Here is a 12,957-nt window from a genome sequence, read left to right on the forward strand (position 1 = left end):
AGCCTGCGTTGGCGCTAGGCTGCTACATTTAGCACCAGTGCCGGGAGAAATTCAGAGCTGCCCCGTATTCATGTAAATATGGTGCAGCCCTGCGTTTCAGAAGTTGGGGTGCACGGCGTTAATCCAACAAGGCTAACGCCATGCTCCGTCACTTCTTTTGTAAATATGCCCCTGGTAAATACCACATCCCGCTGTTTTGGTATTGACTGAGTGCTATATTACCGTACCAAACTACGGCAGTAGTAATGGGGTGGGGGGTGTTGTGGTTTCTGTTTGCAGTAGTTCCCATGTGTTTTTCCACCTGGATATTGTACTGAATGAACCTCTTGCTTGGGCGCTCCGTCCTCACACATATCTTTTTCTCTCCACAGGAAAGCTCACCTCATTCTAAGAAGGTTGGAGAAGGTCAGCGGTCACTGCTCGGCCCTGCTCCGGAGCGCCCACATCCAGGCCCGCACGGACACCATCCCCTACCTGCTGTGCCGACGCGAGGACCTCCGGCCCTCGGGCCTCCTGTGGTACAACATCCTCAAGGACAACAAGGTGACGTGTGAGGAAAAGATGGTCCCCATGCCCCGCAACACGTACGGCGACGCCAAGGGGCGGTGAAGCAGGGACACTGACCTGCTGCGTCTGCGTGGACCGGGCGGAGGCCAGGGACTCTTCTCCAGGGCTCAGGGAATCAATCCCTGAAGACATTCTGGGGCTTGGGGAGAGGGCGGAGTCGCAAAGAATGTAGCGCCAATCCAGGCCCCTCACAGACTTTTCTACTAGAACTCTTGGATACCTGGACAGTCGAGCTGCCTTTCCGCGAGGGGTCGTCCTGATTTTTAAGTACCTCATCGGAGTGCAGAGATGACTCCGCTTTTTTTGTAAGCTTTTGTTATCGAGTCCTAAACTCCGCCATCAATGCCAAGGACGCTGCCATGCAAATGCCTAAGCGCACAGCGGACCCCATCAGTCCTTCGGAGGAGCTGCGAACCCCCGCAAAGAGCATCCCCGAAAGGGGCCCGTGACGCACCAAGGGGGGCCACGGACTGAGGAGCGTAGGGGCTTGTTTATGGCGGGTCTCCTTGTCGGGCCGCCCTTCCTTTGCAGGTTCTTGACAGTTCTCGGCATTAAACCTTTTCAAGTCCCCACTCTTGCCGGTTTCCAATTGCTTTCTGCTGTTGTATGTTCCTTTGACATTCCTGACAAACACACACGGCCTTTGTTTCAGAGGTTCCAGCTCGCTGTTTTTCATAGAGAAAAATCAGGGGTCACACGAGGCTTTTAGGAAATGAAATCCTATCCTGTCCTGGTATGAGGACCTTAATAAGCCGCAAATTAGAGGCGCTGGGAGTCTTCCAATCCCCCTGTCCCGGGCACACGACGATTACAGTTGGGAAAGAAGCGAGAGGGCAGGCAAGGAGAGGTGGCCCCTGTGAGCCGGGGTGGGATTGGTTCAGCCCAGGGTGGGCGGGGAGCCACGGCTGAACAAACATGGGGGCTGACATCTTTCCTGGATGGAGGAACTCCAGGTCTAGGGGGGGGGCCAACAGAGGATTAGTTTGAGGGGAGCCGTCCAAGGAGAGGGACTGAGCTAACCACTGGATCTCATTAACATGGAGGAAATATCATCTGCAACCTGATTTTGGCTTACTGCGAGTATTTTGATGAAAAACGTGTTTTTACTATACTATGAACCTGCACACATGGGCCCACATACCCTGTTTACACTCCATGGCCGCATAGCTGCACAGGCTCCCACACCGCCTCAACGGCAGTGTAGTGTCACCGCACAGGTATGTGGGGATCGGCTACCTGTCCGTCCACTGGAGCTGTCTGGCCTACCATCCCACTCTACACTAAAGCTTAAGAAAGATCCTGCAAACAGACCTACATTTCAATTCATACACAACCCGAGCCAAAGCACAGGGCACTGTAGGATCTGTTTATTGGAAATCAAATACACCAGTACGCTGCCACGAATGTACTAACAAATGTGCATATTAATACACTTAAGCACCATCCAATTGACATGTACACTCCTGCATGTAGTACTCCAAACCTCCCTACAAAAGTACATCCCAAAACAACTAGGTGTAACGCACCCATACTGTACCTGCACGGTGACAGATGTGCGCTTTGGCTTCGATACACCAAAATTCCATTGCAATAACACACCCAAACACGCAGACTTTCATACGCGCACACAAATAATCTGACTTTCTAGTGAGCCGTATACATTTTTCGCACTAATGCGCACTTAACCGTTCAAACACACACATTCAAGCACCTATCTACTCACTGTCACAGCCATACCTGCAAAAGGATGTATACATACTTTCTCACTAACATTCAGAGACTATTTCACACTCTCACATTCATACTTATATGGAGACACAACCATACCTGCACACAAATGCATATACTCCTTGCTTGCTTACTCTTACACTTTTGAGTAACTGTACTACTTTTGGCTATTCTCAAAATCAGTGAGTTAAGTTACTCAAAAGTGTACACTTGTACATCTCGGCCCCCTGAAAAAGGAGGTGGAGCAAAACTTATCAGTGTAAGTTACTTCTGCCAAAAAGAAACTGCAGCAAGTCCAGCACTACTCATGGTCAACCGCTAATACCGCAACACCATCCCATTGGAAATAATGGCGGTAGGGACTTAAAATAAAACCCATAGGAAATAATGTTAAATTGAATTATATTGTTTGAAATAGCTCCATTATTTTCTATGGAAGGGTTTTGCAGTATCATTGGTGCTGGACTTGCTTCAACTCTGAGCATGAGTAATTTACTATTGTTTTGGGTCTAGTTTTGTTTTTAGTAACTTGAGATGGGCAGTTTGTTAATAGAGAAGGGTTTACTCTTGTGGGTGGGTGCATTATCTGCCCCAAATCCCCTCACTTGAACTCCCATTAACCTCCCTTAATCTACCCTAAACACCTCCTATTTTGGAGTAAGTTCACCGCATTTTTCAACCTCCTCAGCCGGTCCCTCCAACATTTACTACTAAGCAGTAAACCTACATGTGAGAGATCTTTAGGCATCACACTGAAATACTGATACTCATTCACACCAACACATGACTTCTCATGTCATATTGCTGCATTGGTAAACCCTATATCTTCCATTGGTATTGCACGATAGCACTTTCAGCTGTCTAAGGATGATTTTACCACTTGTTCCGAATTGCCTGGTAGCAATGTTGCTCATTTAGTTACATTTATGAGTTATATTGGTGTGTGGTGCTCAAAAGTGTGCTTTATGCATTTGGGATGTCTGTCTGAGATGATTTGTCAAATGTGTAATATTTTATATTGTTGTCTGGAGAGTCCTTCTGGTGTGGGTAGCATAATCATAATTTATATAGTATTTCTGGATTGTGTTAAGTGTCTTTTGAGAATACAGGGGATTATTTACAAGCTCATTACACTGCTGGTGCATCACTTTTATTGACGCACTATCAGCGCAATGGGCTTTCCCCATATTTACAACGCCACATAAAGTCCCCCTGCATGACTTTATATGGCCTTGTAAATATGTTTCCCTTTCATACATAACTCTGCGTAAAAGGTGCATTCCATGGATATTGCTGTGGGTATTCCCACACAACATCGAAGGAACTTAACATATTTACAGCATTTTGAGCAACGTGGAGAAATAGTTTTATTTCTCCTTGTTATTTCCTTTTTCTATGCATGCTGCTGAGCATATAAAGAGGAAAATGCATTTAATGTTTTTTTTTTACAGGAAGGTGTTCCTTCCTGCACAAAAACAATCATCCCCAGAGTGCAGGCACACTTGCAGAATGACCCAAGGATGTCTGCGCTGGCACATGGCTGCTGTTTGTGCGCTGGCGCAGGGGAGAAGAAAAGGACAGGAATGCAAACTATATTGTAGCTACGGTTCATTCCTGCCCTTTTATTTTGACGCACATCAGCTCAGCAGGAAGGCTTGCTGTGCTGCTATCCATCAAAATATTGTGAATGAGGCCCACATTTTTTTTATGTTGGATGTTTGTGCTGAGTACCATGGTTGGAAATGTTTTAAGGGCCATGCATATAGCCTGCTGTGAGGCATTTCGGTGATGTGTTGGTTCTATGAGCAGAGTTTAGTTTACTATATTCTGGTGGATATGTGTGTGTTTGTGTGTGTGGTGTCCTTTGGTAAAAACGATGCTGATAGCCATATGTATTATAAGTTGCACTGGATGTTTATATGTGATATTTCATAATTTTCAACAGAAATGAGCCTATTTGAAGTATAAAACACGTTTATTATGCAAGAACAAACTCAAACAGTGAAATAGGATCAAATAAATCTAGTCTTCACCACTCCAAGCTGTTAAGCATATAATGCTAGCTCTTCCTAAAGTCCCACCGACTTTTATTCATTTTGTTCACATGGGAAGTTGAAAGAGGCAACACGTGACAGAAACCGAAACACTAGAAAGTGGTGTTGGCAGGTGCATGACTTTCTCATGGGAAAAGTGTGCAAAGGATCTTGAGAAAAGATACAACAGGAGTTTCAGACGCTCAGCTAGTTTGGTTTAAAATTCGCACTTTTTCATTGCCACCATAACAGCGAGATCATAATACAGGAAATATAGACCTCACATTCTGAAATGTGATACACCAGTCACCCCTTATGTTACACAAGCCTAAGGGTTTCGGGTTTAGAGAGTAGTACATAGATGCCACAGATATTTGCTCTAGAACAGCAGAGGTATCTTACAAGTAGAGCAGAATATACCAATCTTTGCAGGTTTGGAAATAGACAGCTAGGCATCTTTGGCCACCATCATATGTACAGGTTTAAGGGCCCCACAGCTTAGCATCTGATGGGTAACAAAGAACACATTAGGCCACTTTAAAAGCATCACAGCTTTCACACTAGGCCAGGCAACTGTAAATGTCAACCGACTGTACAATTTAATGCCCTAGACAGCAGAGCCATCTCTTCGGTTGCACCATTTCTATAGCACAACATGGCTTCAGACCACAACACGCCACTGAGTTAGCTTTAATTGTGGCCACTGAGGGGATACACAGACAGCTGGACGGGGAGGAAGAGCTGTCTTTATCCTACTTGACCTGTCAACAGCATGTGATACTGTAAACCATCTGGTATAAACGCAGCGGTTGAAGGAAACAGGAATGAAAGAGGAGGCCCTAACTCTACTCACCTCGTTCCTCACTTCTAGGGAAGAGAGGTTGTGCTGGAACAATTTTAAATCAGAGAGGTCACCCTCCCTTGTGGAGTTCCCCAAGGCTCAGCACTGTCGTCAACCTTGTTCAACATCTATGGGTATTCACCTGTTACAACGCAATTTTTACAACGCACTACCACTACAACGCAGGCATTACAACGCATACCATTACAACGCATTGCGCTGGGGGGCGCTCTAGGATAAGAGGTAAGTTTAATTTACTATCCAACACCTTCCCTAGGGTCCACGGGGACTGGAGTTAGAATAGTAAATTATACTTACCACTATCCAGCACCCCAAAGCGCTATGCGTTGTAACGGTATGCGTTGTAAATACCGCGTTGTAATGGTATGCGCAGTAAAAGTATGCGTTGTAACGTCATACATCCCATCTATGTCACACCTTTGGCCAAGCTGACATGGCTCAAGGTTTCTCGTTGGTATTGTATGCTGACAACACTCAGATTGTTACCTCTATCACTTTGAATGGGGAAACTGTGGCTGGGACATTTCACAACTGTCTGAAGCGCATTATGGGGTGGATACATCAGAACTACCTTAAATTCAATACATACAACATGGAGGCCATGGAGTTTGGAAAAGGGCCACCCCTTTGGAACCAATTTTGGTGGCCAGTAGAAGCAGGTCACTCCCTGAACCTCTCGATAAATGTTAGGAACTTAGGTTTCCTGTTTGATGACCCTCTAAACTTTGCAGGACAGATTAACCTCTTGACATCTTCTTGTTTTTTTCTATTAAAGACCCTGCATAAAATCATGCCTTTCATTTCCAGGATCTCAGGAAATCTGTTGTAGTCACACTAATTCTTTCACAAATTGACAACTGCAATTTACTTTTCCTGGGCATAGACTAACGCCAATGGGTAAAACTTAAATAAATCACTTCAGAATGCGCAGCGCAAGTGCTGCTCAACTTTTCCAAATACCATAATATTTCCAGCAACTTCAGGGTGCTTCACTGACTTTTGGTAAAGCAGCGCATCAAGTTCAACGCATTATATGGTGGAGGGTCTTTGGACCTTCCAGAAACCTTTTCAATGGCACCCCCCACAGCAGAATCTAAGACCTGCCAATAGAGGACTAGTCCAGGTCCCCAAAAATCCAAAAGGCCAGATGGGGGGTAGATGCCTTTCCTTTCGAGCAGCTAAGCTCGGGAATGAACAGCCGGTCATCATTAGGCTACAACCTACTAGACCCCTGTTCAGGAAAACTCCTAAGACCTGGCTATTCTCCTTATAGGAACAAAGCCTTCTCACCAGATTCTTTAAATGTTTCTTTGCTATTCTCAGCACCAAGACGCCTCAGCATTCGTGCGCTCTATAAATTTTTTACCGACTTACGACTGGCTAATCATAAAATAGAGCAATTCAATGTGTTGCATCACATGCGATAAACAGTGAGGTGAGAAGAGTTCCTCATTAAAAGCTCAGCTCCCACGATGCCAGGCACTTTTCCATGATTCAGAAAAGGGGGTGGTGATGAACAGAGTGTCTGAATTAAGCAGACCACTCTTACCCAGTCCAAGATCAGGGCTTGATCCATCACCGTTTTTTAGCTCACTGCACCATCCCAGCTCAGAACCTGGCTACATGCAAATTAGTCTGTTCCTGTCCCAGTGCATGATGGGAACAGGGCAAACCAAACTACCAAGCCAATTCTTATACTGGGAAGGAAACAAGCTTCCGGGGACCGGTTTCTGGCCTTTCAGCCGTCGTCGGCCCGGCTTGCTTGAATCCTGATGGTGCATTGAGCAAGGGACTCACATCTGAGTATACCCTTCCACGCTTATGGTGGACAAAATGATTCAGAAAAGGGGGTGGTGATGAACAGAGTGTCTGAATTAAGCAGACCACTCTTACCCCGTCCAAAGATCAGGGCTTGATCCATCACCGTTTTTTAGCTCACTGCACCATCCCAGCTCAGAACCTGGCTACATGCAAATTAGTCTGTTCCTGTCCCAGTGCATGATGGGAACAGGGCAAACCAAACTACCAAGCCAATTCTTATACTGGGAGAGAAACAAGCTTCCGGGGACCGGTTTCTGGCATTTCAGCCGTCGTTGGCCCGGCTTGATTGAATCCTGATGGTGCAATGAGCAAGGGACTCTTTTCCATGCCACCATGCTCACCTTTTTACTAGGACCTCCCTCCACCCACCTTCCACTACCTCCGAATAACTCTAAAAGTATCAGCTGCACAGCCACTACAAGTCCCCTATAGACAAGGCCTAATGATATCCACGATCCCACCACTGCCATCTGCTGGGTGTAAGTCACCCTCAATCTTGTGACCACAAAATTAGGTGAAGGAAAGCAAAATAGAATGATTCCAGGGCCTGTTCCTGACGTCAAGTACATCCCTATCTCTAAACCCCCTTATCTGTAATGTTGCATGCCAATAACTCACCATGTAATGATGCTGCATAACCCGAGAGAACATCGAGGGACACAGTAAAAACTGCAATTAATTTTGTACCCACTCGTCAACAAAGGGAAGAAAAACAGCATGTCAATTTCATGCACCTATGGCAATGTACAACTAGTAGAACATTTGCTGAATAAATATCAGACTTTAGTTCGCAAGCTTTTGCTCCACATGCCTTAACTCCGGGGATTGTCCTCCGACAATAATGATAACTGTCTTTACAACAAGAGTCTTATTAATTCTTTCTTTTTTTAATTATATATATATATATAGTTAAGCTCAAATTTCACTCATACAAATCCATTGAAATTCAGTAGTTATAGTTACCTGAGCTAACTATAACTTAGACCCCTGCAGTGCACTGCTTATGACCTCAGATATTACAACACTCAGTACATGGTCAGTGACATCACTGTTGACAACATCCAGTGAGTGTGTTATGTAAAAAATGTTGAGACATAAAGATATATACTAAGCAACTGAATAAGTTAAATTACTATTCTTTTAGTACTACTGAGTGATACTGTTTTTAATAGATGTCATCGGAGTGCCTGTGTGACTGTCTCTGTCAATGTGGGAGTGGGTGTGTGAGTGGTTGTATGAGTGTGTGAGTGGTGTGTAAGTGGCTGTACGGGTGAATACGTGGATGTGTGAGTAGCTGTCTTGGTGAGTGAGTCACCATACAAGAGGTTGTATTGTTGAGTGAGTGGGTGTGTAAATGGCTATTTAGGTCTGTGATTGTGTGTGTGAGTAGCTCTATGGGTGGGTGAATGTTTGTGTGGGTGGCTGTGAAAGGCTTTATGGGTGAGTGACTGGGTGTGTAAGTGGTGTGCATGGGTAAGTGAGTGGCTTTAGAGTGGGTGTTTGGATAAGTGGGAGGGTGTGTGAGTGGCTGTTTTGCACAGTAAGGGGCCCATTACGATGTCGGGCGGATTGCCACCGCCAGGCTGGCGGTAGCCACCACCAGCCTGGCGAGGGCAATCCGCCCGACATCGTGGCACTAAAGACCCCCCGCCATATTAGGATGGCGGGGGGGACCACGGTGGACCGAAAGACCGTCCGCCGCTTTTCGGCCCTGGTCGCCTTGCAGCCGGGGCGGGAAAGGAATAATATGGTGGCGGTGTCTATCAGACACCGCCAGCCATATTAGGATGGGCTTCTCTGAATGCCTTTTTGCCGCCACGGAAAAGCATGTGGAGAATCCCTCCGGGGACCCATTGCGGGCCCCCAGGGACTCCGGGGGGAGTCGGGGGTGCACATGGGGGGTACCTATGGTACCCCCCCAGCAGTTCCATGCACAGCATGGCAGTGCACAGCATGCTTTCATGCCGTTGTGGCAGGCGGTGCTGAGTGCACCGCCTGCCACAATGGTATGAATGCAGGATGCGCCCGCCACTGTGGAGGGCGCATCCTAATACTGGCGACGGGCCCCCGCCCTTAAGGCGGGCGGTCCATATTACCACGGGGATGGCGGGCGGGCAAAGTCCGCCCGCTATCCTAATGAGGCCCTAAGTATCTGTGTGATTAGCTGTATATTCGAGTGAGTGGGTGCTTGAGTGCTTGTATTGATGTGTAAGTTGTTTTGTGGCTGAGCGAATAGATGTGTGAGTGGCTGAGTGGCTCTATGGTGAATGAGTAGCTCTGTTAGTAGCTATATGGGTGAGGGAGTGGCTGGGTGAGGAATTTGTAAACCACCAACTGTCCTCCTTCTTGGAAGCCTCTAATCTACTCCATCCTTCTCAAACAGGCTTCCGCCCGGGACAAGGGACGGAGACGGCACTTCTTAAGGTGGTGGAAGAGTCTAGGAGGATCCTGGGCACAGGTGGCAATGTGTCCATCATCCTCCTAGACCTCAGTGCTGCCTTTGATACGGTAAACCACTGTTGAGTAAATACCAACAAATTGAAGGTGAAGAAATAAGTTTATTCCTGGAAATGAAGCACTCCCTGCATACAGCTCCGGTAGCAGACAAGATAGCCAGTAACTCCACACAATACAGTTAGGGCATGTAGTATAACAGTAACCAACTGGAGATGGTCTCGAGTGATGCACAATTGAACAATAATATCACTCGAGGCCAAACTGAATAAAAACAATGGCACGAGTCGGCGCGAGTCCATGTGATGAACAAACGAGGGAGACCTCGCATCAAGCATGCCCTCGCGCTGACTCGCGCACAACACAACACACCTTTCCCCCTTAAAGAGAGAAAAAAAAAAAAAAAAAAAAAAAACACAGTGAATTACATTTTTCTGGTAATGAAAGTGACAAAATCAGACAACCACTTTGGTTGCTTAGTGACTCTTTTAGGTAAGGAAACATTATTCTGGACAGTAACATCTTGGTTGATGACACTCATATCTGAACAGGCAGCTACATTGGAAGCAGTATCCTGGTTGGAAAGGCTACTATTAGAACAACAAGGTGAAACGTCTGCAGTACAAGAATCCTCATCCAAAAAAGAGAAGTCAGGATGTTCAGAAATAACCTCCTTACGGTAGACATCCTTGTCGGCCTTGAGGACAGCAATTCTACTCAGATTCCAAACTTTATTATTGGATAATCTCACAGAGTTTTTCAAAACTTCTGAAACTTCAAAAGGGCCCATAAATGAACTTTCACCTTTCTTAACCTTCCATGGCTTCTTGACCTTTACCATCATGCCCACTTCTACCTTGGGATCTTTTCTTGACCCGCATTTCTCATCAAAGTATATTTTGTTTGAACAATGGGTGCGAATGAGGTTTTCCTTGACCACACCCAAATCCACATTGGAAGGAGTGGACTTCACCAACCACGAGGGGTTCACCTTTGTCCTAGGAACTCTTCCTCTCATGATCTCAAAAGGAGAATACCCAGTCATTGAGTTTGTGGTTGTTCTGTACATCCACACCTTCTTAAAAATCTCTACTTCCCATGTTTTGTCATCATTACTAGTGATCTGTATGGCCCCTTTCAGAACCCTATTGAATCTCTCTATAACCCCATTCCCACTGGGATTGTATAAGGAAGTAGTAGAGTGAACAATGCCAAGTCTTGAAAAATAGTCATTAGCTTTCTTGGAGATAAATTGTACACCATTGTCCGATATTATCTTTACAGGTAGCCCTTCTTCGATAAAAACTTTATCTAGGAAACACAGGACAGAATCCGTATCTATCTTCTGGACAATTTTGATAATAGGCCATTTAGAAAAAATGTCAATAGCTGCTATGACATACTTGGATTCACAGCCAATGGGACCCATAATGTCTATGGCAATGGTTTCCCAGGGATTATTTGGAATACTATGTGTACCCATATTGGGTTTCAAAGTAACTAAAGACTTATCAGAATTGGCACATATCACACAATTTCTGACCAATCTTTCGATAAACATGTCCATCCCTGGCCACCAGAATAAATGTTTAACTTGTTGCTTGGTTCTAACCATGCCACTATGACCCTCATGACCCTGTAACGCTATAATTTTCCTTACACCCACTGGTGGTACGATGCGCTCACCTCTTTTAATGATGTCCCCACAACATGAAAGTTCCGACCTTACTTCCCAGAAACTTCTCGACTCTGGACTCAAACACTTCTTTTCAGGCCACGTACTAACTATATATCTGGCAACATTTTTCAAGATATCATCACTCTCAAATTTCTCTTTCCACAAAGTCTGATCAATTGAAATGGGACCCTCATCATGTATCATGGCAATCTGGAAATTGTCCCATTCATTATGCAAATCCTCTTGAATAGGTAAAGGCATCCTAGACAAGAAGTCCGCAGAAACATTCTCTCTTCCTGGTAAGTATTGTATGTTATAAATAAAATCCTGCAAACGCATGGACATGCGTGCAATTCGTGCTGAAGCTCTTAACATACCTTCTGTAGTAAGTAGCCGTACTAACGGTTTGTGATCACTCCTAAGAGTGCATTCCTTACCCCATACAAACACTCTGAAATGTTCCAACGCCCAGATGCACGCTAAAGTCTCTCTTTCTATTGTGGAATACTTTTCCTCAGCAGGAGTAAGTGCCCTTGAAGCATGTACAATGATAACTTCCTTTCCCTCTTTATTCTTTTGCGAAAACACAGCTCCTAGACCCTTCGCGCTAGCATCGGTAGTAATAATGTTAACCAGAGAAGGATCAAAACAAGATAACGCACTTGCAGAACAGATTGCATTCTTCACATCACTGAACTCTTTCTCACATTCACTAGTCCATTCGAAAGCAACCCTATTTTTAATTAACTGCCTGATATTATATGTTCTGCACGAGAAGTCAGGTACATACCTAGCGTAGAACTCAACTAACCCTAAAAAGGATCTTACGTCATCTTTAGATAACGGGTGAGGAGCCGATTTAATAGCTTCCAAAAGTGAGGGTTTAGGTTTGATGCCCTCTGCGCACAATTCATGGCCTAGGTAATTTACAGAATGAACACCAAACTTGCATTTCTCATGCTTAATGGTAAGGCCATGTACATTAAGTGCATTCAAAACTTCCTCTAAAGCTATAATATGTTTATCTTTATCATCATTGAACACCAGAATGTCATCTTGAAAACAGATGGCATTTTTACAATCTTTCAAAATATCTTGCATGACCCTCTGGAAAATTGCTGCAGCGGATGCTAATCCAAAAGGCATCCTATTGAATCTGAAACACCCAAATGGTGTAATGAATGCCGTCAAATCCTTACTCTTCTCACTTAACTCAATCTGGTGATATGCAGCAGATAGGTCAATTGTTGAAAAAATATTAGACCCCCCAACTACAGATAACATTTCGGAAATGCGAGGAAGGGGAAATTGGTCTACAAGAATATTATTATTAAGATGGCGAAGGTCAATGCATAATCTCACCTTGCCATTGGCTCGCCTGGCAACCACTATGGGCGAAACCCACTCAGAGGACTCTATTCTCTCTATTATTCCTCCTTCTACTAGAGCATTCAATTCATTCTTAACTTCCTCTCTGACAGCAAAGGGAATATTACGAGCCTTATGTATTTTAGGACAAGCATTGTCCTTTAAACGGATCTCATGTTTAAAACTGGTTAATCTTCCAATGTCTTTTGAAAAAACATTTGGGAATTTACTTAACATCAAAGAAGAAATACCATTTTGTTCATCAATCAACATCACTGGAGTAGGACTATTTGGATCCAAAACAATGTCAAGTTTTCCAAAATCAAACCAGCTAAGAACTGAGGGACCCTTCTTTGATACATATAATTTTGCAATGCATTTTCTGTTCTTAAATCTGAAAACTAAGGTTCTGAAACCTAAGATATCTATCCTTCCCCCAGAATATC

General features: G+C 44.7%; 1 protein-coding gene across 1 annotated transcript in view; it reads left to right on the plus strand.

Annotated features, from left to right (window-relative positions):
* Positions 1-1,138, plus strand: part of ASTN2 (astrotactin 2) — a 2,581,355-nt gene extending 2,580,217 nt beyond the window's left edge. Inside the window, exon 23 of the mRNA XM_086921093.1 lies at positions 372-1,138. Coding sequence (XP_086777219.1) covers positions 372-609 — 238 coding nt within the window. The 3' untranslated portion in view covers positions 610-1,138. The remainder of the gene's footprint in view (positions 1-371) is intronic.
* Positions 1,139-12,957: the final 11,819 nt, after the last annotated feature.

This window comes from Lissotriton vulgaris, chromosome 5 (assembly GCF_964263255.1).
Source record: "Lissotriton vulgaris chromosome 5, aLisVul1.2, whole genome shotgun sequence".
NCBI lineage: Eukaryota > Metazoa > Chordata > Amphibia > Caudata > Salamandridae > Lissotriton > Lissotriton vulgaris.